At 67.6% G+C, this 24204-nt stretch overlaps 4 protein-coding genes across 10 annotated transcripts; 1 reads left to right on the forward strand and 3 right to left on the reverse strand.

The window, feature by feature from the left end:
- Positions 1–1430: 1430 nt before the first annotated feature.
- On the reverse strand, positions 1431–3125 carry TMEM101 (transmembrane protein 101). The gene is made up of 4 exons (XM_065650998.1): positions 2989–3125; positions 2460–2640; positions 2247–2393; positions 1431–1985 (listed from the first exon to the last, which is right to left on the reverse strand). The coding sequence occupies exons 1-4, from the start codon at positions 3123–3125 to the stop codon at positions 1680–1682; spliced, it is 771 nt and encodes a 256-aa protein (XP_065507070.1). The 3' UTR covers positions 1431–1679.
- Positions 3126–3443: 318 nt separating this feature from the next.
- LSM12 (LSM12 homolog) lies at positions 3444–6647 on the reverse strand. The gene is made up of 5 exons (XM_065651000.1): positions 6483–6647; positions 5678–5811; positions 4743–4852; positions 4451–4577; positions 3444–4359 (listed from the first exon to the last, which is right to left on the reverse strand). The coding sequence occupies exons 1-5, from the start codon at positions 6601–6603 to the stop codon at positions 4267–4269; spliced, it is 585 nt and encodes a 194-aa protein (XP_065507072.1). The 5' UTR covers positions 6604–6647; the 3' UTR covers positions 3444–4266.
- A 130-nt stretch (positions 6648–6777) lies between these two features.
- On the forward strand, positions 6778–10389 carry G6PC3 (glucose-6-phosphatase catalytic subunit 3). 3 transcript variants are annotated; one of them, XM_065650979.1, is made up of 8 exons: positions 6778–7069; positions 7161–7464; positions 7775–7875; positions 7983–8073; positions 8261–8379; positions 8486–8627; positions 8710–8970; positions 9095–10389. In XM_065650979.1, exons 2-8 carry the CDS (start codon positions 7247–7249, stop codon positions 9678–9680), a joined length of 1518 nt encoding a protein of 505 aa, XP_065507051.1. In that variant the 5' UTR covers positions 6778–7069; positions 7161–7246; the 3' UTR covers positions 9681–10389. The 3 variants fall into 3 exon arrangements, with proteins under 3 accessions (XP_065507051.1, XP_065507050.1, XP_065507052.1); XM_065650978.1 differs by having other exon boundaries at positions 6778–7464; XM_065650980.1 differs by having other exon boundaries at positions 6778–7464; positions 8710–9188.
- Positions 10222–23395, reverse strand: HDAC5 (histone deacetylase 5). 5 transcript variants are annotated; one of them, XM_065650951.1, is made up of 26 exons: positions 23302–23395; positions 22356–22463; positions 18643–18845; positions 17942–18077; positions 17724–17838; positions 17502–17629; positions 17281–17412; positions 16715–16827; positions 16180–16305; positions 15697–15916; positions 15396–15601; positions 14948–15199; positions 14433–14589; positions 14046–14179; positions 13844–13964; positions 13693–13742; positions 13513–13620; positions 13351–13406; positions 13184–13271; positions 12971–13090; positions 12783–12880; positions 12452–12570; positions 12237–12370; positions 11938–12022; positions 11359–11512; positions 10222–11127 (listed from the first exon to the last, which is right to left on the reverse strand). In XM_065650951.1, exons 1-26 carry the CDS (start codon positions 23393–23395, stop codon positions 11088–11090), a joined length of 3297 nt encoding a protein of 1098 aa, XP_065507023.1. In that variant the 3' UTR covers positions 10222–11087. The 5 variants fall into 5 exon arrangements, with proteins under 5 accessions (XP_065507023.1, XP_065507024.1, XP_065507025.1 ...); XM_065650952.1 differs by lacking the exon at positions 23302–23395 and having other exon boundaries at positions 17942–18074; positions 22356–22462; XM_065650953.1 differs by lacking the exon at positions 23302–23395 and having other exon boundaries at positions 16180–16302; positions 22356–22462.
- Positions 23396–24204: the final 809 nt, after the last annotated feature.

Here is a 24204-nt window from a genome sequence, read left to right on the forward strand (position 1 = left end):
GTCACCGCCCTCCAGGACAGATGAGCTGCCCTTTCCGTCCCCCATGCGGGGGGACACTAATTCATTATGGATTTGGCAATAAGGAGCAATCACCCAGCCTGGGGAAACTGAGGCATGGAGGCGCCCGGCAGGGACGTGCTGTGAGCAGCGGCGCTTGGTCCCTGCCAGGAAAGGGCCATCAAAGCCACCATGTGGGTGCTGGGGTGGGGACAGGTGGCAGAAGAGGGTCCCCAAAAGCCCCAGGAGGCTCCTGCCCAGAACCAGACACATCTCGAGCCAGAGGGACAGAGGGGACGGGGGGGACATAGCTCAGGGGACCCTGTGGGGTGTCACCGGCCCGGCTGGAGGGGACATGGTCCCCGCTCCCGACCCGGCTGTCACCCCGGCGAGCGGCAGGGGGGTCCCGGTGCGAGGCGGTGCCACCGCGGGGGTCCCGAGCCTGCGCCTGTCCTCAGCCCCAAGGGGACTCGTCCCCGTGGCGTGGCCGCGGTGTCACAGCGGTGTGCGGGGACACGAGTGCTCAGCCCCGGGTCACCCCCCTGGCTCCTGTCACGTCTCGCAGCCAGTCAATGGCCACGCTAATTGGATTGATGGGGCTGTGGCCCCCACGTCCCCTCCACATGTCCCTGGGGACACTGGACCCAGCACCTGCTGGTGGGGTGAACCCCCCCACAGAGGAGCCCCCGATGGGACCCGGGCGGGGGGGCACAGGGGGGTGGCCAGGGGACACCAACCCTGCGGTGCCACCTACAGACAGGGACCAAACCCAAGACAGCAGCAATGTCACCACATCGTCACGGATGTCCCAAGCCGGGGGGGAAGGATTGGGGTCCAGTGGCCCCCCCACACAAAGCAGACCCATTAGGGGCACAGGGAGCTGAGCGCTTTCTGCACCATTGCCCCTGGGGACAGTAAACAGCAATTTTCCAAAGGTCACAGGATGGTTCTGTCACCACCTGAAGTGCCACCCAGGCTATGCCCCCGCCCCAGGCACACGGAAGGAGCCAGCAGAGCAAACAGGGCCCCCCCGCCATCCCCCATGCTTTATGGCCCCCAGTTCCGCCGGAGGCACTTTAGGGGCCATGCGACCCTCCCGGAGGAAGGAACTTATCGGCCCCTGTTTGCTTTTCCACCGCCCAGAGGGGACACATCTGCCCAGCCCGGAGAGGGAGCGGGGGGGGGACAGGGACAGCACGCAGGCAGGGGACAGGCAAGGGACAGGCAGGGGACAGGCAGCAGATGACCCCAGGGACTGGCAGCAAAACCCCACCGAGGCCCCCGCTCCCCGTGCCTCAGTTTCCCCACCAAGGGGAGGGGAACACTTAGTGCTACGCATGCCCCCCCAAGCCCCCCGGAGTGGATCCCCCGAGGCAGCTGCCCCCCGGCTCCAACCCCCCCAGCACACAACAGCCCAGAGGTGACGTAAAACATTCTCATTTCATCAGTAAAAACACACCAGGGGGACACACACCCCACGGCAGGGGGGGCCCGGCCACACAGTGGCCACCACCCCACAGACAGGAGCCCCCCCGGCTCCCCCCACACCCAGGGCAGCACCCGCCTCATCCTCCAGTAAAACTATCAAATATTTACAAATTAAAAAAAAAAGAATAAATAGTGGCAATTCTTTAAAAAAAAAAGCCCCGCCCCGTGCCCCCCAGTCCCAGGCAGTCGCCCCGTCAGCCATCAGTGGCCAGGATGACGACGGCGCCGAAGATGCCGACGCTCTGGCCAATGAGCTTCATCTGGTTCCAGAACTCGACGCGGCCGGCGTGCCAGTAGCCCAGGTTGCCGTCAATGAGCAGGATGGCGGGCGGCAGCAGCACTGACAGCACCTGTGCGGCCACGCGCACATAGCAGCCGGACAGGAAGGCGAGCGCCAGCAGCGCGTACAGCACGAACAGCAGCTGCAACGCCAGCTCCCCGCCCAGCAGGTGGTCCAGGTAGGCCAGGCGGTCCTCCCGGCTGTGCTGCAGCGAGTATGCCTGCGGGGACACGGGGCTGCAGCGCAGGACAGCAGGGACACCCGCCCGAGGCGCCTCCCCCTCGCAGGGAACCCCCGGTTGGGTCCGGCCCCACCTACAGCAGGAGATGGTTGTCACTCCCCCCGGATGGTGGGTCCCCCCATGGTGTCCCAGGTCCCCAAACAGTGTCCCAGGTCTCCCCGTGGTGTCCCAGGTCTCCCTGCAGTGTCCTGTGTACCCCCACGGTGCCCCGGTCCCCCCACGGTGTCCGTGTCCCTGTACCTGGCAGATGAGGTAGATGCCAAGGAAGACCTGTCCTGTGGACTGCAGGGAGCGGCTGCGCGGTTTCTGCCGGTACAGCTCGCCTGCACCGCTGGCCAGGATGAGGAAGCCACCGATGATGGCGATGGTCCGGGAGTACATCCGCACCTGCTGGGCACAGCGTCACCCCAGGCCCCCTGGGGGTGGGTGTTGGGGGAGCTGGGGGGGTCTCACCTTCAGCCAGTCGCCGTAGTGGACGTGGCCGCCAACATGAGCGGCGTAGGTGGCAATCGCGAGCTGCAGCGCGGCCCCCAGGGCAAACCAGCGGCGCTTCACCCCGAAGGACATGAAGCTGGCGCAGAGCACAGCCACCCCCATGTCCACGTACAGGTAGGGGACGGGGATGTCCGGCTTCCTGGGGGGACGGCAGCTCCAGCCCCTGCCTCCAACTGCCCACAGCCGCCCCAGCCCCGCTCGCCCCAGAGCCTCCCCGGCCCCTCACCCTGACTCAGCCCTTCGTGACCCCCCAGCCCCGCACTCCCTCGCCCGGCCCTACCCCCAGCCCAGGCCCCCCCGCCCCACACAGACCCCAGAAGCCCCTGCCTGCCCCACACCCGCCACTGCTCCCCCGGCCCCACAGTCACGCAGGACCCCCGGACACCGCACACATAACCGGCCCCGCAGTAGCCCCAGCCCCAGCCCCCCCGGGCCTCCCCCGGCCCCGCTCCAGCACCCGCCCGGCCGGGCCTCCCCCGGGCCGCACCGCCGACCGTCGGCGCGCTCGGCGCAGAGCAACAGCCCGCTGAAGCAGTGCCAGAAGGGGAAGCGGGTCAGCAGGACGCCGCCGCCCGCCGTCAGCAGCCGCAGCGCCCGCCGCCGCCAGCCCCTGCCCGCCGCCATCGCCCCGCCGGAAGTCCCGCCCCGCGCCGGAAACTCCGCCCTACGAACTCCGCCCACGTCGGGAGGCTCCGCCCCCAGGCAAAACCCCGCCCCGATGCGCCGCCACACACGCGCCCCGCCCCTCGTAAAAGCCCCGCCCCCTGTGGGGACCCCGCCCCTTGAGCGGCACTCGGCGGGAGGCACCGCCCCATTCCAAGCCCCGCCCCCAGAGCGCCAGACACGGGTGATGGTTAAAAAAATTTCGGGTTTTATTGTTTTTGCTAAACAATACTAAAAAATTTTCCTTTTTTTTTTTTTTTTTTTAAATTTTTAACTCTTCTAAAGGCAGGGCTTGAATTATTTGATTTTGATCCATTTATTTTAAAAAAAACCACAAAACAAAACGGGAAGGGAGAGGATCATGGCAAAAAAGAAAAATATATTAAAAAAATGGCAAAAAAGAGCAATTAAAAAAAAAAAAAAAGAAAGAAGGGGGAAAAGCCCCACCCCGGGCCCGGGCGTGGCACTAGGCGGGGCAGGGAGGGGCCAGAGCCCCACCCCACACCTGAGCCCCCCCGGGCTCCCAGGGCTGGTGGGGTGGGAGGGGATGGGGAGGGGGTCACGGGTTTTTTTTGCCACAATCCTGGTTGAAGAACTGCCAGAAGCAGAAAATATTTAAAGAACATTTTAATATATATTCATATATATATTTAAAGATAAGAAAAATAAGACTAATTCAAGCCTTGCCCTGTGCAAACAAAATTAAAACGAGACCACGCTGGTGCGGGCCCCGGGCGGCCACCGCGGTCAGCTCGGTGCGGTTATTTTGGGGGTTTGGGAGGGGGACACGTGGTGGGGGACTCTCCCACGGGACTGGCCAGGGGGGACAGGGTGACAAACCCCCTTTAGAAAAGCAAAGGGGTCTGGCAGTAGGGGAGGGGGGGGAAAAAAGCAGAAGAAAGGTCAAAAACTGAAACGCCCCGAGTCTGACTGGCTGGTGGGAGAGAAAACATGACGGAGAAAGAAAGTCTGTTAGTCAAGTAATGTGTGAGCTTTAAATTATTCTCTTTTCTCATTTGTTTTAAAGTCTAAGGTCTGGAATCGGCCGAGCCCTTGTTAACGAGCTCAGAGCCGGGACATAAAAGCAGGACCCCCGGGGGGCTCAGGATGAGAGGGACGTGTCCTTCTGTGTGGGCTGTGCCTGCGCCCGCTGCAGCACCTTCTGGCTCTCCGCGTCCCGAAAGTGCTTCTCCACCTGCGGGGGGGGGCGCGGGGGGCTCAGCACAGGGGATCCCGGGCTGTGACTCCGTCCCGGTGTCCCCGGCGCCGCCCCCGCCCCTACTCACGATTTTCCGTACGTGGCTCAGCGCGCTGCCCTCTTTGCCTTTGCAGTTCTCCACCTGGTACGGGGGGGCAATGACGACCTCCTCCATCACCACAATGTTCTTCTCCTGCCACTTACAGTCCTTGATGCTGCAGGGGACACAAGGAACCGTGATGTGTGACCGCGTGGCTCTGGCCAGCGCGTCCTGGGACATGCTGTCAGCGTTTGGTGGCAAACCCGAAGGACGGGGCGATGTGATGTGACCCTCCAGGGACACAAGCAGCCCCCACCCGCGGCACCGCGAGGGGACTCACGTCTTGTGTATGGTCTGGAAGAGTTGCTGCCCCTCCAGCGACACCCCCGCACTGATGGCGTACGCCTGGCTCAACTTCTCCTCCTTCTCCGTCCGCGCTTTGTTGGCGAGCTGGGGGGACACAGGGGGACCTGGGCTGAGCGTCACCTCAGCGTCGATGGCAGCTCTGTGGGGCACCGTCCCCCCACAAGCTCTGGTGCTCGCAGTCCGCATCGCCAATTAAATCCGGATAATGAGGAGCAATTCCCACCCTCCCACCACGCTGTCCCCACCACCGGGTCCTGCCGCCCCCCTGGTCCTGGCGTTGTCACCCCATCGGGACCAGCAGGGCCGGGCCCCCCCGGGCACCAACACAGCCAGGGCTCACCCCCCTCCCCAACAGCTCCTTTCCCAGTATGACCAGTACCAGGTCACCCACACTGTGGCACCACCAGACCCCAGTTCTCTGCATGTGGGGAGGGTGGACATGGGTCATCTGCCTGTCACAGGGGTGGCAACTGAAAAGTGACAGTCACATCCCACAGCATCAGCCACTTCACCCCAGCATGGGGGGCTCGGGTTCACCTTCCTGTTTTGTGACACCCCCTCTATGGAAGCCAGAACCAGTCCCCCCCAGAGACATAGGAAAAGCAGATCCTCAAAATCCAACTGTGTGCGTCACCGCTCCTGTCACCCCAAACCGCTCTGTCCCCAACAATGAGCAGCACCTGCGGAGATGTGGGGCTGCAGGCAAGGGCACCCGCCGGAGCACAGACCCCGCCGGGCAGCCCCACGGAGCACAGGCCCCGCACTCCGGCGCGTTCCTGACCCAGATCCTGGGGGAGCACCTCGGGCAAGTCACGGTGGACGTGGGTGAGGGGGAGTTCCAAAGCTGCCCCGTCCCCCACAGGGATTTCCCCCATGAATCCCCCCCTGCCCCACCGGACAGGCTCTCACCTTGCTAACGTTGAGTGAAGCTAAAGGAGGAGGTGTTTCCGTGCGGTCATTGATTATTTCCACTTCTGAAACATACTGTAGGTTTACAAGCAGAATGTCTGCGTGATTAGGCTTTCCGCTGGAAGAGGGGCATTCTGGAGGAAAGAATGTTAAGGGAAACAAATCCAGATGGGGACATCTACAGTTCTGACGCACAGAGCTGTCCGGGAGCAATCCAGAACGTTTGCCTTCCATAAAACACCTCCCTACAAGGCACCCCAGGTGTTCCCCAGTAACCCCACTACACAGCTCCTCCTTCCCCCCACAAACCTCCCTGTAAGTCACGCTGCTCCCATACCAGTGATCCCAGTACAGGGCTCCTCACTGCCCCCCAGTAACCCCACTCCAGGGCTCCTCTTTCCCTTCCAAAAGCTCCCCGTACATCACCCCACATCTCCCCAGTAACCCCAGCACAGGGCTCATCACTCCCCCAAGGCCTCCCTGCAAGGCGCCCCACTCCCCCCAGTAAGGCCAGTGCGGGGCCCCTCACCGCCTCCAAAGCCTCCTGACAGGGCACCCCCTTTTCCGCCAGTAAGCCCAGCTCGCGGCCCCTCACTCCCCGCAGCGAGGCCAGGACGGGGCTGCCCCCCGAGAGCCCCGTCAGTGGCTCCCCCGCGCCCCCAGCGCTGCGCCACCCCCTCAGGCCTCTCCTGACCCCCCGAGCGCCCGGACTCCCCCTCCCGCCCCCGCTCCCCGCGGGCGGGCGCGCAGGCCCGGGCGGGCCGGCCCAGGCGCGGCGGGCCCGGCGCGGCGCTGCGGCGGATACTGAGCGCCAGCATCTTGCTGGGGTAGTCGAAGGCGACGACCTCGCCCTGCAGGCGCTGCTCCTGGCAGGTGCGGCAGGACACCTGGCTGCCCACGCTGAAGTACTCGCCCGGCGCCGCCATCTTCTCCGCGCCGCAGCGGCTCCGCGGGCCCGGGCGCGGCGGGGCGGGGCCACGGCGTCACCGCGCGCGACGAGGGGCGGGGTGACCTTGGCCGGGCCTCGCGCCGCCCCCGCCGAGTGGCCCTCGCGCCGCCCCGTCGGTGCCGCGGGGGCTGCTGGGGGCTGTAGGCGGAAGAGGCCGGTGAACGCGGGGGTGGCGCGGCCCGGGGCGGGGCGGCGGGACCCGGGGACAGACGCTCCCGGCCCCCAGCGGCGGGGCCAGCGGCCCCGGCCACCCCGGGAGGGTCAGGCCGCTCCAGCGGCGCCCGGGGAGGCCCCAGGCCTGGCCTAGGCAGGGCCCGGGCCTGCTCGGGGGAGGCCCCGCAGAGCCGCACAGAGACCCCGCGCTGAGTGGGCGCTGGGTGCCCGCGGGTCAGGCCTGCCCGGGGCGGGTGACGCTCTCGCCGGGAGCTGCGGAGCCGCGGCAGGTGCGGAGGGTCAGAGTCCTTCGCGGGAAACTTGAGGCATCGAGCGGTGCCCTGGAGCGGCGCCCGCATCGCACACCGGCGCGTCCCGCAGGGTGACACCGCGCGGAGCCACCCACGGCGTGGCAGCCCCGCCGCCTCCGTCCCGCAGCCCCGCCGCCTCCGTCCCGCAGCCCCGCCATGGACGCCCTGCACGTGGCCGGCGTGCGCTTCGCCCAGGCGCTGCAGGCCGGGCCGCCCTGGCTGGAGCCGCTCTGGATCTCCGTGACCTCCTTGGCCGACCCCAAAAGCGTCTTCACCGTCTGCTTCCCTGTCGCCTATTTCCTCGACCGCGAGGTGGGGGTGTCGGTGCTGTGGATCGGGCTGATCTCAGAGTGGCTCAACGTGGTCCTCAAATGGTGAGGGGGCAGCCGGGAGTCCCAGGGTCCTGTCACACCCGGTGACACCACGGGGGCTGAGCGGCAGCACCTTCACAACAGCAGGAACACAACCGCGGGCTCCGCTGGGTGACGGGGCAGGTGCTGCTCCTGCGCTGCCCTGAGAGCGCGCGGGGGTTCTGCCAGTCCCCCGAGCTGCAGTAACGCATCTGCCAGATGTTCACGGCAGAAAAAAGCCGCAAGAGTTGGTGGGGTCCTGCCCTCCTGCTGCCGGCTCAGCCCTCGGCTCCCCAGCGCTCGGCCGCTAACTCTGCGGTTTCTGTCCGACCAGGTGGTTGTTTGGGGAGCGCCCGTTCTGGTGGGTCCATGAGTCGGGACTTGCCAACAAGGTCCTGCTGCGCCAGTTCCCCGTCTCCTGCGAGACAGGACCAGGTGAGTAATGGGAAAAAGCTTTTCCCCATGTCCCCATCTGGCACTGGGATCTGCCGGGACGGGCTGCAGGGACCCGCTCCCCGACCCATGTCCTGTGCCCCACCCAGGGAGCCCCTCCGGCCACTGCATGATCATGGGGGCCGCGCTCTGGCCGCTTGTCACCTCTCTGACAGCACTGGCGTCCCGGCGCTCCCGGAGGTGAGTCGTGGGACAGGGACACCGCCCCAGCCCGTGGGAGCAGCTGCAGCGGGTGGGCGCACACCCCCCCTGCATGGGGCAGCTCCCGTGGAGCTCAGCTCTGCCCCACAGCTCCAGCTGCCCCAGAGCCCCCTCGAGCCCCCCCCACTGCAGGTTTTTGCTCTCTTCACTTCTGCTCTCCCCCCAGCCTGGCACTACAGCTGAGCCCCTTCATCTCCTACGTGCTGCTTCTGATTGCCCTTGGGCTCTCACGCGTCTTCGTCCTCGCCCACTTCCCGCACCAGGCGCTTGGCGGCATCCTGGCAGGTGAGCAGGGTGGGAGTGGTGCTTGGGCCCCCGCCCGTGGCGTTTCGGGTGCCTTCCCCTCCCTGGAGCCCCCACCCACGCTGGCACCCCCGTCCTCCCTGTGCAGGGGCCACCCTGGGCTGGGGGCTGCAGGGCCGGACCCCCACGTCCCGCCCCGCCGGGTTCTTCCTGGCTGCGGCGCTGGGCCTGCTGCTGGGTGCGCTGGCGCTGCACCGCGCGCTGCTGGCCGCCGGCGTGGACATTGACTGGTGAGTCAGTGCCTGGGGGGGCTGGGGGGGCTGCAGTCTGCCACGGGATGGGGGTCTCACCCCCGTGTCCCCCTGCCCACAGGTCCATCGCTCTGGCCACCAAATGGTGCTCCAGCCCTGCCTGGCTGCGCCGCGACACCCGGCCCTTCGCCTCCGTGTGCCGCGATGCGGGCAGCAGCCTGGGGCTGGCGCTGGCGGCCGCGCTGCCCCTGCACCGGGGGCAGCCCCTGGCCCCCCAGCAGCGGCTGGTGGGGGCTGCGCTGGCGCTGGGGGCCGTGCAGGGGCTGCACCGGCTGCCGCAGCCAGCGGATGCCATGCTCTGGTATGGCACCAGCATCCTCAGGTACGCAGCCACACCCTGGCTGGTGGCATCGCTGCTGCCCCGGCTCATCCTCTGCCTCCCCAGGGGCCTGTGGGGCCCCCCCCACACCGAGTAGGGGTTCCCACCATAGGCTTCCCACCATCAGGGTCTTCACTGTGCCGCTGTCCTGGCTCTGCCCATGGCTGTGGCACCCACGTCCCCACAGGGCCCCTGGCCAGTTGTTTGACCTCCGCTGCTCCCCCCCAGGGCCACGAGACCCCCCCGCGTGGCGTGGGGCAGGGCTGGGGTGTCCCCGCATCCAGCAGGTCTGGGGACACATGTGGGGACAGCTCCAGCCCAGGGGTCACCGGCAAACAGCTACACCTTCCACTCCACCCTCAGCCCCTCCCAGCTGCCCCAGTTTGCCCAGTTCAATTCTCCCCCAGGCGCAGGGAGGGGGAAGGGGCCGGGACTCCCTCACGCCAGGCCCCCCCACGCTGTGGTGGTCGGAGGGGCTGCCCCGTTTCTCACCAAATAAAGGCACCAATGTGACCAACCTGCTGCCCTGGGTCCTGTGGGGAGTGGCATGGGCCAGGGACCCCCAGGGCAGAGCTGGGGGTGATGGGGGGCTGGAGCCTCCTGAGGGTTGGTGGGATGGGGGGTCACAGCCCCCCCAGCCGCGCTGGGCCAGCTCCGTGTCCGGCCGGCTGGTGGGGACGGAGCAGCCCTGTGGCTGCAAGTGGGGAAACTGAGGCACGCAGGGCAACCATGAAGCCCTGGGGATGGGAAAGGGGACACAAAGGGGACATAAAGGCACCGGTGCCCCCCTGCCACCCCCCCCCCACGCAGCATGTGCCGCCGGGTATTGCCGGAAACAGTTTTATTTATACAAGGACAAACATCAGTGACATCTTACAAAATACTGAACTGAAAACCTGGTGAGAGCGCGAGCGGGTGGAGACCGAGGCGGGGGGACACGGGGGGCGGACACGGGGGGGACACCAGCCCAAAGCAGGACCTTCGCTGCAGGGGGGTGCCCCTGGCCCCCGGGAGGGGTCGGTTCTATACGAGGTGTCGTCCCCCTCCTGGGAGGGGCTGGGGGCTGTGACCCTCCCACGACAGAGTGGGGACAGGGAGGGTCCCAAGCTGCTGGTGCCACCAACAGACCCCCCCTGGGGACAGCTGGGCTCGGTGACACCCTCCTTCCTCCTCCCCACCCCAGGGACAAGGGACACCCCCTCGCCCCCATCCCCGCCCCGGGCCCCCCAAACCCCAGAATAACGGAAAACACGAAGCGCCGTCCCTGTTCCCCCCCGCCCCAGACCCGCGGCCAGTGCCAGTCTGTTACAAAAATACAATTAAATAATCCATCTGTAGGAAAACTCGATACCTTTGTGAGGGTTTGTCCTTTTCCCTCCTTTAAAGCTCAGATCGCTCCAAGTCCCTTCAGCTGGTGCAGTGACAGGAAATAAAGTGTTCCTTGCCTCTGTTTTTTGGTCTTTTTTTCCTTTTTTTCTCCTTTAAGAACAAAGTTTTATCCCAACGAAGGCGCCAGGATCCGTCGCCCACTGACCCCGGTGACAAAGAGACAGGGACGGGGCTCGTCCCCTATCATGTTCCCGCCTAAACGGGGACACCAAGGCGAAAAAAAAATTGAGAAAACCCAAAAGCTCACAGGGAAATTAAGGCATTAAAAAAAAAAACCAAACCTGAATTAAAGGCACAAATGTTTCCCATCACCTCCCCGAGGGGGATGGACACCAGAGCCGGGGAGGGAGTGAGTGGGGAAAAAAAAAAGGGAGAAAACAAGGAAAACCCCCTAAAAAAACAAGAGGAGCCATGGTGGGGCCAGGGGACCCAGGGCAGCGACAGGACGGACGGACGGACAGGGAGCTGGTAGAACTGCTGCTGCACAGAGACACGACCGCAAACACTGCGTGGAGCCGGGGCCACAGGACGGGGGACTTTTTTTGTGTTTTTCTTCTCTTTTTAATAGAAAAAGAAAATATTTTCCTCTTTTTTTTTTTCTCTCAGTTTCTTCCATTTCAGGTTTTTGTCTTTTTTTTTGTTTGTTTTTTTGTAGGTTTTTTTTTGTTTTAGTGATTTTTGTGTGTGTGTTTTTTCTCTTCCAGGTGTTTCTCCCTTTTTCAGAACCGGGCTCAGGGCGCGGGCTCGGCCTCCATGGGCTCCTCCGCCGGCCTGGGCAGGGCAGAGCGGGGAAACTGAGGCAGCGACGCCGGGAGCTCCGCCCAGCTGCCCCCAGCCCCCCCGCCCCGCCACCCCCCCGCCACCCCCAGTTCTGTCACCCCCCCGACACCCCCCAGGTCCCGGTCATCCTCAGGTGGGACACACCAGTCTGGGGTGACACGTGTCCCCCCCCAGGCCACGCGTGGCTCCACGTGCAGCCCCAGGGACACCCCAGGGCCGTACCTGGGCCGGGGGCCGCAGCCCCCCTGCTCGGCGCCCACTGACAGCAGTGCCATGGCCGTCACCGTCTCGGCCTCCGCCGTCTCCCCTGCCTGCGCCTCCAGCAGCGAGCGGCCCACGGCGCCCGCGCAGCCCCGCAGCGAGGCCCAGTGCCGGCCTGGGGACACCGCAGTGCTGGACACCCCGAGAGAGGACAGACCCCGGGGGACCCCCACAGCGGGGACAGCCCAGAGACCCCCCCTTGTTGCTCACAGCTGGGACAGCCCTGGGGACCCCCATGGCCAGGACACATGTGGGGAGCCCCCTGGGTCCCCTCCAAAGACAGGGACAGCCCGGGGACGCCCAGGGACAGACACATCCCCAAAGACCCCTCCATGTCCCCCAGGGCAAGGACAGTCCTCAGGGCCCCCCTATGGCAGGGACAGACTTGGTGGTGACCCCAATGGTGAGGACAGCGCTGGGGACCCCTCTGTGGCCCCCAGGACAGAACCAGCCCCAGGGCCCCTCCCATGTTCCCCATGGCAGGGACAGCCCAGGGACCCCCCAGGGACCCCCGTCCCCCCACCGGCCACGGGGTCTCACTCTGGATCTCGATGACCTTCTCCAGGGTGGCCACTGCATTGGCGTTGGGCTTCTGCTGCAGGAGGGACGGGTCCAGGGGCTCCAGCTGCGGGGGGAACCATCAACACCCCAAACCTGCCACCAGCCCCACCAAACCCCCCGAGGGAGCAGGGACGGGACCAGAGCCCCTTGTATCAACCTGGGGGAAACTGAGGCACAACACAGCGTGTGTGCCCTGATATACCCTGCACCCTGGCGGGGACAGCGGGTGGCGATGGGGGGTCCCCACGGGTGGGGTGTCCCCAGGGGTGACCCCGCACCTCCAGGCCCAGCAGCGCGGACACGCAGGCCTCCGAGGCGTCGCAGATGGCCGTCAGGTCGTGCCCCCCCTCCAGCGCCAGCACCACCCGGCCCCCCGCCAGCATCATCAGCTGCTTCGTCAGGTGCCCAAAACCTGGGGGGACACCAAGTGGGGGTGACAAGCGGCTCGAGCAGGGTCCCCTGTACCCGGGGGCCACCCCGGGATCCCACTCACATTTGGCGGTGACAGAGTAGCCGCCGAGTGGTGACAAGTGACCCTCGACGGCGTCGAATCCAGCCGAGACCAGCACCACGTCCGGGGAGAACTCAGTCGCGATGGGCATCACCACGGTCCTGGAGGGCGGGTCAGGCCGCAGGGACCCCCCCAGGGCACAAGCAACGCCCTCAGGGCACAGGGAACCCCAGGACACAGGGGTATCCCTGGGGGACAGCCCCCTCAAGGGCACAGAGAACTCCTCCAGGGCACAGGGACATCCCCAGGTCACAGGGAACCCCTCTGGGGTACAGGGACCCCCCCCAGGGCACAGCCCCCCCAGGACACCCACCTGAAGGCGGTCAGATACTCCACGTCCCCAATGGGGGGGTCCACGCCGCCGGTCCAGGCGATGTTGACATTGTAGCCCACTCCCATCCCGCTGCCCACCTGGGCACAGCCAGGAGTGACCCCAGTGCTGCTGCCGGGGTGGGGGGACACCGGGGGACACAGGGTCACCCTCCTGCAGCCCCCCCATACCTCCTCGGGCGCCCCACTGCCTGGGAAGAAGTTGCCGTCGTCGTAGCGATGCAGGGAGATGTAGAGGACGTTGGGGTCACTGTAGAAGGCTTGCTGGGTCCCGTTCCCATGGTGGATGTCCTGCCGGGGCCAGCAGCGTCACGGACCCCCCACCCATCCTACAGGGTCCCTGCCACCTGGGAGGCTCCGTCCCCCTCCCTGGGGGGGCCTTACCCAGTCCACGATGAGGATCCTGCCCACGCTGAGCTTCTGCTGGAGCAGTTTGGCTGAGATGGCCACCGAGTTGAAAAAGCAAAAGCCCCTGGGGACGGTGAGCATTGGGGTGAGCACCGGGGTGTCCCCAGTGTCCCCGCCAGCCCTGGCAGGGGTCTCACACTCACATGGCCGTGGACTCCTCCGCATGGTGCCCCGGGGGGCGGATGACAGCAAAGCCGTTCTGCGGGGACAGAGAGGGGCACGTGTGACACCTGCACACCCTGAGCGTGCGGGTGGCCCGGGGGCCACGCACAAGGACACCTGTGACGTGCCAGCCCTCCCCTCACCTTGATGTCCCCAGCAGCCACCTTGAAGGCGAGCTCCAGCAGGCAGCCCACCGCCATGCGCACCGCGCTGGACGAGTGCATCTCATTCCACACCGTGTCACTGTCCACCTGTGGCGGGGGACATGGGGACACATCAGCAGGGCCAGGTGAGCCCAAGGCCCCCCGCCACCATGTACTCACCCCGATGCCCCCGCACGGCAGCACTGCGTATGTCTTCTGGCTGATGGGACCTGGCAGGGCAGACAGTACCGTCACAAGGGGAACAGTGTCCACCCAAATCCAAAAGGGGACCCAGGCGTCCGGGCACCCCCCGCCCCCAGCCAGAGTCTACCCAGGAGCTTCTTGCTGTCGAGCTTCTGGCGGTTGAGGGGGCTGGTGCCGTAGAGCAGCGTGTGATGCTCCGAGTGCACCGTCTGGATCTCCTCCAGCGTCGCCTTCCTGCCTCGGACACGCTGGGAAGGGGACACAGGGATGAGCCCCCCAGGTGAGGGGGGACCCCGGGGAGTGAGAGGGGGGCCCTGGAGGGCTCTCACCTCGCACTTGCCGAGGAGGCCAGTCTCCTGTAGGCGTGACCAGATGCTCTGGATGCGGCCGGCGTGCTCGGGGTGGATGTTGGTGTTCCCGCAGGTGCACTGGTGCTTCAGCATGAACGTGTCGTACACCACGCCTGCGCAGCAGCCTCAGCGCAGCCCCCAGACAGGGGGCCCATGGGGCAGGGGGATCCCACGGGATACAGGGCACCCCAAGGGACAAGTGACACCATGGCACATGGGCAGCTCTGGGCACCCCAGGAGATGGGAAACCCTTTGGAACAGGGGGACCCCCCGGCACCCCAAGGGACTGGAAACCCCGGGGACAGGGACATCCCTGGGGACAGCAGCCCCCCACCCCCAGGCCACCCGCTGTACCCCGCCCCGTACCTGTGGTGAAGAGGTGCTGGGGGGGCCCGTCGGGCGCGGGGGGCTTCACGCCAGCGCTGGCCGGGGACGACTGGGTGCGGGCGAGCGCCGGGTGCGGCAGCGCCAGGACGCCCAGGGGGGTGCCGGGGAACAGCTGCAGCGGCGCCTCGGGGAACACCTGGGGGGCCCGGCCCCCCCCCGTCAGCCCCGGCCATCGCCCGGCACGGCTGCGGCCCAGCCAGCGAGGGGGCGGCCATGGCCGAGGTGAGGGGGGGATGAGTCACGGCGGGGGCCGGGGGGGCTGTGGGGGCGGCAGAGCCGGAGGCTTTTGGGGGGATGAGTCACCGGGCCCTCCAAGTCATCGCTGCAGCAGCGCGGGGGGGCCGGGGCACAGGCAGCCAGGGGGGGCACGGGGGGCTGGAGAGCTGGGGACCAGGACATTGGTGGGGGATGCTTGTGCAGAATTTGGGGGGCACTCAGGGAGCTGGTGACATTTGGGCCCCCTCACACTGATCCATGGGCCCCCAAAGTCTCACCTGCTTGTAGGTGACCCCCAGCTCGGTCACGTCAGGGGCCTCGGCCTCGTCCCCGCTGTCACCCGGCTCCTCGAGGGGCTGCCCACAGCCCTCAGGGTCCTGCGGTCGCTCCGGGGGGTCCCCGGTGTCCGGGGCGGCGAGGGGGGGGACCCCGTCACCCGGCGGGGGAGACTGCTGCTCCGTCAGCTCCTCCTCCGTCTCCTCGGGGTGGGTGGGGGGCTGCCGTGCCAGCTCCCCCCCCTTGGGGAGCAGCTGGGGGGGGCGGTGGGTGCAGGGGCCAAACTGAGCCCCCCCCGCACCCCTGCCAGCCCCACAGCGACCCGGTGCCACCCCGCCCCACAGCCACCTTGTGCCACCCTCTGCCCCAGGCCCCCGCCATGCCCACCCCACACCCACCCCCTGCTCCCCCCACCGCCCCCCTCCGGCCCCATGGCAGCCCCCTCCCCACCTTGCCCAGCGGGACCTGCTGCTTGTCGAGGAAGTGGTGCTGGAGGGCGCCGTGGGGCAGCGCGCCATGGGGCAGGGCCTGGGGGCTCTGGGGCAGCGGGGACGACTGTGTGCGGCTCAGGGGCCGGTGCCGCGGCAGCTTCGTCACCGTCCGCACGCTCCCCACGCGCTCCCCGGTCACCAGCGGCGACTGCCCGTGCAGCGGCACTGCGGGAGCCGCCGTCAGGGGAGCGCCCAACCCCGGCCCGGCCGGGGGGCCAGGGGCTGCCAGCGGGGGAAAGCGAGGCAGGGCGGGCACTCACCGGCGATGAGGGTGCTCTGCTGGCGCGCTTGCTCCAGCAGCAGGACATGCTGCAGCAGGGACGAGGGGCCGGTGGCGGGGTCCCCGTCCAGCGCCACCCCCAGCAGGCAGCCCGGGATGGACGACGTGCTCAGGAACTTGCCGGTGAGGGTGGCCCCAGGGCGCAGAGCAGCCACCGCGGGGCGCTCGGCCTCCGCCTGCGGGGACAGCTTGGGGGACGCCTGCAGGGACAGGGGCTGACACCGTGTCCCCACTGCCACATGGGGGGCAGAGGGAGAGGGATCCCCCCACCCATCGTCAGCCCTTGTGCCGCTGGGTGACCCCCACCAGGGTCACCAGGTCCCCAGGCCGCCCCTACGGGACCATCGGGTCCTTATGCCACCCCCCGGGGGGGCCCACATGACCCCTATGGCGCTTTGGGTCCCTGTGCCACCCCACGGGGCGCAGAGTCCCCACATCGAGTCCCCGTGCCGGCCCCACTCACACTGAGGTGGGAGTTGGTGACGGTGACGGTGGCCTGGAGCCCCAGGGAGATGTTGGGCAGCGACGGGGACGTGTAGAGGCTGAGCTGGCCAGAGCCGTCCAGCGCCAGGGGCTGCGGCAGGAGCTGCTGCGGCGGGGACGCGGCACAGACATGCCATGAGCACGTGTGCCATGACACGCCATGGACAGGTACACGCGTGTGCAACACACCACGGACAGGCACACATATGTGCCACGAGATGCCACGGGCACACGTGTGTGCCATGACACGCCACGGACACACGCACGAGCTGCAGCTGGCTGTGTGTACCTGAGCACACGTGTGTGTCTGGACACAGACCCGCTGGCTGCACACATCTGAGCATGTGTGTGCACTCTGAGCGTGCTGTGGTGCACACCTGCACACGTCTGAGCATGCACACACATGGACGTACGTGTACCCCGAGCACACTCACAGCACACACTTGCACACACAGGTGCACGCCGAGCACACTCACAGCACACACCCCTGCACGCCCATGCCCTGCAGCCCATACCTCGGCGGGGATGTTGGGGACGGAGCCGGTGAGACCATTCTCGGCAATGGCGCCGTGGGAGCTGTTGGGGGAGCTGGGCCCGGAGCCAGGGGCGCTGCTGCAGAGCGAGGACACTGTGGGGGGGCCACACGTCAGGGGGGGCTGCACCACCCCCAGCCCTGCCTCAGTTTCCCCTGCCAGGGCGTGCGGCCACGGGAGGGAGGGCAGCATGCACTCGAGTGCGTGTGCACGTCCAAAACTGCATGAATACACAAGCACGTGCGTGCACAAGTGCGTGCGCACGTTACAGAACCAGTCATGCACACATGTTGCACAAGCATGTATGTGCACAAGCATAGGGGTGCGCACATTACACAAGCACATACACCTATATTACACAAGCATATATGTGCACATGTGCACGCACTTTACACAAGCGCATGCATGCACACGTGTTGCACAAGCCTGTGCATGCCCTGGCAGCCGACAGGGCAAGGCTGCGGGGTCCCAGCCAGAGCCCCCATCACTGCAAAGGAAGCACCCGGTGACTTGGGGAAACTGAGGCAGACGCAGGCACCCCAGCTCACCCGTGATCTCAATTGCGCGCTTCTTGAAGGTGCTGATGACGGTGCCGTCCTTCCTGCGCAGCAGCGGGCTGCTCCTGCGCTCCGCCACCTTCTGTTTTAACCGTGACCGCACCTTCAGGTTGGGCTCGGAGGCTGCAGGGGCACCGGGGCAGCGGCGTCAGCCTCGCGCGGCTCCGGTGCCCCCCCGCCGGTGCCTCCCCGGCCAGTGCCCCAGCACCCACCAGTTTTGCGCAGTGGGAAATCGTCCCGGGTGTCGTAGGTGCCGAGCAGGGGGAGTTTGTAGGAGGGGGGTGTCCCGGGGCTGCCAGTCTGGGGGGGGGAACTCTGGTCCAACGAGGTGTGGTGAGCCCTGGGCGGGGCAAAGGTGGAAGAGACTGTGCTAGGACGCCTAGGTCCCCCCGGCCCCAGCCTGGTGGGGTTGTCTGGGTTCTGGGGTGACCTACCAACATTTGGGGTGCTGGGGGAGGGAATGGTTGGGGGGGCCGGTGCCCGGCTCCTTCGTCTTGCTGAGCAGAAACTCCTGCAGCTTCAGCTTCACCTCGGTGCTGGCGATGGCACCTGGGGGGACGTGGCTGGGATGGGGGGGACAGCACATACTCCCCCCAGGCCCCCAGGAGCCTCCTGCAGCCCCCAGCCCTGTGCAGCCCCCAGCCCCGCTCACTCTCACGGCTCCTGTCCTTGCTGCGCAGCGCGTGCAGCTGCTCCAGGCGCTGCTGCTGCTCCAGCTCCTGCCGCTCCCGCTGCCGCTGCTGCTCCAGCTCCTGCTGCCGGCGCGCGGCCAGCGCCTCCTGCTGCTGCTGCGGGACCCGCACGCACCCACGCCCACCATGTACGCGGCAGCCTGCCCCCCCCGGCTCCTGCACCCCCAAAGCCTCCATTGCCCAGACAAGGGACACCCCAGGGCTCCAGCGCCCCGTCCCTCCCCGGTGGCCCCATCGGTGTGGACAGGCAATGCCCCCTTGACCGCCGGTCTCCTCCCAAAGTCCCCATCACTCCGACAGGTCACACCTCACAGCTCCATCACCCCAAGACGGCATGCCCCATGGCTCCATCACCCCCGAAGGCGCCATCACCCAGACAGGTGACACCCCATGGCTCCATCATACCCAGTGTCCCCCCCAAACTGCTCCAGCACCCCAGGTAGGCGGCACCAAACAGCTCCATCACCCCAACAGGTGACACCCCCACAGCTCCATCGTCCCAAATATCTCCCCAATGTCCCCAGCACCCCAAGACAACGATGCCACATGGCTCCAGCACCCCCACAGGTCATACCCCACGGCTCCATCAGCCCCCATCTCCCCCAAATGGCTCCATTCCCCCCAACAGGTGACCCCCCAGGCTCCACTGCCCCCCACGCACCTTGAGGTGCTTCTGGAGCTGGACCTCGTGCTGGCGGGTGAGGTGCTCGTGCTGCTTCTGGAACTCGGCGAAGAGCAGCTGCTTCTGGAGCTGCTGCTGCTGCTTGAGCGCCAGGAGCTCCCGCTGCAGCTGCCGCTCCCGCGCCGCCGCGTCCAGCCCCGGGCCCCGCCGCTCCCCGGGGGGCTCCGCCGGCCCCTCCGGCCCTGTGGGCACCCGGCAGGCTGGGGGGTGGGCAGGGGGGTCCCAGGGACAGGGGCAGCTGGGGCAGATGCAGGGGACAGGAATGGCCAGGGATGGGGCAGTTTGGGGGCAGCCGGGGGGTGTCAGGGATCAGGCCCCCCCATCAGGGCCCCGGGGTCCCCCACCAGCTCTAAGTGCCCTGGATCCGCCCCGTGCTTCAGTTTCCCTCCCCTACTCAAGAAACAGGGGAGTCACCCCAAGCTGAGCCCCCGCATCTGCAACATGCAACAAGAGGGCAGTCGGGGGGGGCAGGTTCGAGCCCTCCCCCCACTAACACATACCCTCCTAAAGCCCCAAGCCAGGGATGGACATAAACCCCCCCCAGCACCCACCAGAAACTCACAGAAAACCAGGAGGTGGGGGCACAACCCACCCCCCCCACCAGCGAACGACACAGGGAGGGAACCCAGGCAGCCGGGCCCTGCCTCCCCGACAAGGGGTACGGGGGGGGGGACCCCGGCCCCACGCAAACAGGAAGGCGGGGGCGCGTGCTGCATGCTAATGTGCGCCCCCCTGCACGCGGCTGCACGTCGGGCACTGACGTGTGCCCGGGACGGATCCGCGGACGTCACCGTCACTGCAGAGAGCGGGCACCGACCCCCCGGCCCCGCCAGCCCCCCTTCCCAGCACGACGCTATGCACCCCAGTGCCGACCAGCCCCCAGTACATACCAGTGCCCCCAGTGCCAAGCAGCGCCCCCCCTCACCCCGATCCCAATTCACCCCGGGCGCTCAGCCCTGGGGCCACCACACACCCAGGGGGCAGGTTTGGGGGGTGCATGGGGGTGTCCGCAGCTCCCCAAGGCCTGACAGTCCCCACTTTTGGGGGGACACAAATCCACCCACAGGGGGTGTTGGGGTGCAATGGGGGTGGCAGCATCCAGCACCAGCCAGAGCGGGTGGCACCCGGGGGGGGCTAAAAATAGCCACGGGAGGGGCCGGGGCAGGAGTCAAACCTGCACTTAGGGGCTCAGAAGTGGCTTTGGGCTGGCGAGGGGCCGGGGCCACCACCCTTGCCGGGGGGGCCACCACCCCATGGGATGGGGCTGCTTAACTCCTTGGTGTCCACAGGCCCCCCCTCCTCAAATGAATGGCCCCCTGGCCAGTGCAACAGGTCCCTCTGCATGGGCTGCACCGTCCCTATGGGGCTGCAATGCGGGGGGAGAGCAGCTCTGCCCTGTGCACACCCGTGCACACACACCCCCAGCCCCACACCGTCGCACTGTTCCCCACTGCAGCCCACCCCGTGCCAGACCCAGCTTAAGCCCCCCCAAACCAACCCCCCCCACCAGGGCACCCCCAGAGTTCAGGGTGCAGATCTGGCCCCCCTGTGCCCCCCCGCAGGCTCTTGTCTCTGGCGCCTGGAAATAGCCGCGCACGGGAGGAGCCGCCTATAAATAGGGCAGCGTGCGGGGGGGCCATGATGGCTCCCGCGGGACGGGGCGTGCCCTGTGCGCCCCCCGCCCGGGGACACATGGGGGCACCCCGGCTGCACTCCCAAACTGCCCCCCAGGACTGAGGAAGAGGGGCTGTTCCTGCATGGGGGGGCTGCACAGGGCTGGGATCCCCTGATCCCCCTGAGGAGCCCCCAGACCCATCCTGCCCCCCCCTTCCCCTAACTGCTGGGATGTTAATCCATATCAGCGCTGCTGGGAATAAAACCCGGGTCATGCAAAGGGAGATCAGCCCCCCGTCCTGGAGAGCGCAGGCGAGTGGCCCCCCCACCACAGACCCCCTGACAGGAGCCCCCAGGGGTTGGGGGACCCTGGCTGGTGGGGGGGGCGCAGACACCAACTCAGCGCATTTCCCACCGCATCAGTGACCCCAAGCGGCTCCGTGGGGCTGAGCCCGGGGGGTGACAATGGGCTGAAGTGGTGATATCACCCCCACCGGGGATGGGGGCCCCCCCCAAGCTGTGCGTAACATCCCCGCCAGCAGCAGCCACGTTTATTTACCCGCAAGTTAATCCCAAGCCGGGACTTTTAATAGCTGGGATATTTCTGGTCTGCCCCCCCGGCCCCCTACCCCTCCGGGGCGCTTTGGGCCCTGACGTCACCGGCTATTCCTGGTGCTGCCGGCGGGCAGGAGGCCACGGGAACCGGCCCTCGGGCTGCCCGACCCCCCTGGCAGCCCCTCCAGGGGTGGTGGCACATCTGGGGGGGGACAAGCTCAGGGGAACAGGGTGAAAAGCAGAGATGGAGGAGAGGGGGGTGCCTGCACCCCAGGGATGATCCCACCACCTGTGTGACACTGGGGGACACTCGGCTCCTGCAGAACCCCCCCAACACAGCTCAGCTTTGGGGTGAGCACGGGGTGAGGTGCGGGGAGGGCCCTGGGGGACACTGAGCACCCAGCGGGTGACAGGGAGCCCTCAGGCTCAGGAGCGCCCTGTGACACGTCCCTGTGATGCACGTGGCCCCAGGGACGTGCAGCTGAGACCTGCGCAACTTGTCACAGCCCCTGCAGCCCCCCGGGCCCAGTCCCAGCGGGAGCTGCAGCTGGGAGGGCACCCCAAGGAAAGCGCTGCAGGGACGGGCAGAGGTGGCCGGGCCACGTCCCTGTGCCACCGCGCCGCGTGCCAGGCACGGCCGGGCGGCGCTCCAGCCGCGCAGCCGCTCCAAAAATACTGGCGGGCGGGTAACGGGCAGCGGCAGCACCGGGGCAAGCGGCGGCAGGAGGTACTGGGGACAAAGGGGACACCCCCCCCCCATCCTGAACTGATGGCAACTCTCCAGTTCCACCCAGACAGATGGGGTCTCTGCCACCACCCCGTGCCTCGGTTTCCCCTCCCCACCACCCCGAAAGCTGCAGGCAGACGCGGGGGTCGGCGGAGCCGCTTGTCCCTGGCCGAGTGTCGGGGGCCGCTCGAGTCCAGATGTCACTGGAATTCCCACCGGGCTAATTACAGTGCAGCTCTGACAAGGAGCCAGCAGCACCGATGGAGCAGGGGCACAGCCCTCGCGGCGGCTCGCCATCACCCTGGTTGTCCCCACGTGCCACCCTGGGGTGTCACCGAGGGGAGCCCACGTCCCGGCATGCTGGGGTCCACGGGGACCTCCTGCCAAGCAGTGCCACCAGATTTCAACCACAAAAAGCCGAAGCAGCCGCCGCGTGTGACCTGTGCTGCGGCAGGACGGCGGTGACTGACCCCTGCCTCAGTTTCCCCCTGTGGCGCGCAGGCAGGTGCCGGGGTCCAGGATTACCGGGGCAGGGGCGGCTCCAGGCACCGCGCCCGCCGCACAGCATGCACCGTCTCGCACGGTGACACCCACGCGGGCGCAGATGAGCGCGCAGCGGGTGTGTGGTGGTGATGCGCCGGGTGGGACACCGCGGTGGCACGTCAGTCCCCGTCCCCTGACGGCTGCTGAGGTGAGGGGGGGGCTCCAGGGCCACGGTGAGGACCCACCCCCATGTAGGGGAGCTGGTGACGATGCCCGGCCGGGTGCAGACCCCCCCGCTGTCCCCGGGTCTCACCTGTGTCACTCTGGGGATCCATGGTGGCCGGCGGGTGACAGTGGTGCAGGGGGGGGCCGTGCGGAGAGGCTGTCAGCGCCGGGGCTGTGCCCGTGCCGCCCGGGAGCCCTGCGGGACCAAGCACCCCTGTCAGCACCCCGGCCCCCACCCTGCCCCGTGCCCCTCCGGGAGAGCCCCCAGCACCAAACCGGGGGTGCTCAGAGGTGATGGCCGGATCCAGCCCCGCACCCCCCCCGGCCCCTGAGCACCCGCTGGCAGGATGCGGCCCCGGGAAAAGGGGACCCTGCAAAGCAGGGGGGGAGGACAGAGGGGACGCAGGGAACACAGAGGGGACGTGGGGGGGACAGCGTTACACAAGGCTCTGCAGGAAAAGGGGGGGGCACAAACGGGGAGCCCGGGGAGGACGATAGGGAAGCGCAGCCCCCGAGGCCCCCCCGCGGTACCACTCCCCATGGGGACACGGATGGGCCCCCCCGCGGGTCTCGTTCAGCAGGGTCGGACAAGACCCGTGAGGGTGACACACACTCGCGGCCGACCCGCCCCCCCCCGCTGCGAGGCCCCCAGTGCTGCAGCCCCCCCGAGGCATCGCCCCGAGACGGGGGTCGGGAGGGGCCACGCGTGGGGGCCACGCTCGGCTCTGCAGGGGCGGGACGGACCCCACGGGCTGGGGGGAGCGCTACCGGCAGACCCGAGCCCGGCGCGGTGCAACAGGCCCCCCCTGTAAAGGGCCCGCGCTGCGGAGCCGCCGCCGCGCTGGCGCACGGACCCCGCGCTGCTCCGCGCAAACCCCATCGCACGGGTCCCCCATTTGCACGGGCGCCCCCCCATTTGCACGGGCCCCCCGACGCTGCACGGCGCACGCCCCGCTGCACGGCGCCCGCTGCACGGCGCCCCCCCCCCGGCGCGCTGCCCCCCCGGCGCGCTGCCCCCCGCCCGGCCCCGGTACCTGCGCGGGTCCCGGTCCCGGCCCCGGCGCCCCGCGCGCGCCCCACCGCCCCTCCATCTTTGCAGCGGGGCCCCGCCCGCCCCGACAACAACATTCGGTGACGTCACTCGCCGTCACGTGACGGAACCCTGCGCTAAAAATAGCCTCGCCCCTCCCCCTCCCCCGGGGGCGGGGCCCTTAAAGGGGCCGGGGCGCCGGGAACGGCATATTCGTGTGAGTGCGTGTGCGCTGGTGTGCAAGAGCACACGTGCGAGTGTGCGCCATGGGCTGCAACGGCACGTGTGGGTGTGTGGTGAGCAAGTGTGCAACGGCACACGTGTGTCCGTGACAGGGTGGCCTGCAACAGCACGATTGTGTGCCACAGGCTGGTGTGCAGCTGCACACGTGTGTGTGCACAAGAAGCTGGTGTGCGGTTGCTCTTGCATGCGAGTGTGTGAATGCACACGTGTGAATGCGTGTGTGCAACAGGCTGGCACGGAGCCACGTGTGAGTGCACCTGTGACAAGTCTACGTGCAGCAACTCGAGCGTGCTCTGTGCACAGAGGCCTATCTGCAGCTGCATACATGTGTGCACCCACAATGAACTGCTGTGCAGCTGCACACGTATGTGCACGTGCGCTGGGCTGGTGCTGCCGTGGCCCCGCACCCGTGCACCGGCGTGTGTGCAAGACACACGCAGACACACGCGCGTGCCCGCCGCGCGGGCAGCACCTGCCCGTGCAATTGCACACGCGTGTGTGCGGCAGCCGGGGCGCGGGGGCCGGTCCGGCCGCGCTGCGGGACGCGCGCGGGGGCGGCGGCATGAATCAGCGCGGGCCGTGAGTCACCGCCGGCGCCGCGGGGAGCGGCGGGCCCGGCCGGGCGGCGCGGGGACACCGGACACACCCGCGCGGCGGACAGACG

This window comes from Caloenas nicobarica, chromosome 24, assembly GCF_036013445.1.
Source record: "Caloenas nicobarica isolate bCalNic1 chromosome 24, bCalNic1.hap1, whole genome shotgun sequence".
NCBI classification, from domain to species: Eukaryota; Metazoa; Chordata; class Aves; order Columbiformes; family Columbidae; genus Caloenas; species Caloenas nicobarica.

Excerpts from the sequence above, each read along its gene's own strand:
- G6PC3 (XM_065650978.1), top strand. The coding sequence starts at position 7,247 with ATGGACGCCCTGCACGTGGCCGGCGTGCGCTTCGCCCAGGCGCTGCAG. Across the intron at positions 7,465-7,774 it reads CTCAACGTGGTCCTCAAATG|GTGGTTGTTTGGGGAGCGCC; the intron begins GTGAGGGGGCAG and ends CTGTCCGACCAG. Across the intron at positions 8,628-8,709 it reads GCCGGCGTGGACATTGACTG|GTCCATCGCTCTGGCCACCA; the intron begins GTGAGTCAGTGC and ends CCCTGCCCACAG.
- LSM12 (XM_065651000.1), bottom strand. The coding sequence starts at position 6,603 with ATGGCGGCGCCGGGCGAGTACTTCAGCGTGGGCAGCCAGGTGTCCTGC. Across the intron at positions 5,812-6,482 it reads CAGCAAGATGCTGGCGCTCA|AATGCCCCTCTTCCAGCGGA; the intron begins GTATCCGCCGCA and ends TCTTTCCTCCAG. Across the intron at positions 4,360-4,450 it reads TGAGCCACGTACGGAAAATC|GTGGAGAAGCACTTTCGGGA; the intron begins GTGAGTAGGGGC and ends CCCCCCCCGCAG.
- TMEM101 (XM_065650998.1), bottom strand. The coding sequence starts at position 3,125 with ATGGCGGCGGGCAGGGGCTGGCGGCGGCGGGCGCTGCGGCTGCTGACG. Across the intron at positions 2,394-2,459 it reads ACTACGGCGACTGGCTGAAG|GTGCGGATGTACTCCCGGAC; the intron begins GTGAGACCCCCC and ends TGTGCCCAGCAG. Across the intron at positions 1,986-2,246 it reads GCATCTACCTCATCTGCCAG|GCATACTCGCTGCAGCACAG; the intron begins GTACAGGGACAC and ends GTGTCCCCGCAG.
- HDAC5 (XM_065650951.1), bottom strand. The coding sequence starts at position 23,395 with ATGTTGTTGTCGGGGCGGGCGGGGCCCCGCTGCAAAGATGGAGGGGCG. Across the intron at positions 17,839-17,941 it reads CAAGGACAGGAGCCGTGAGA|GTGCCATCGCCAGCACCGAG; the intron begins GTGAGCGGGGCT and ends ACGTCCCCCCAG. Across the intron at positions 17,413-17,501 it reads TTTCCCACTGCGCAAAACTG|CCTCCGAGCCCAACCTGAAG; the intron begins GTGGGTGCTGGG and ends GTGCCCCTGCAG.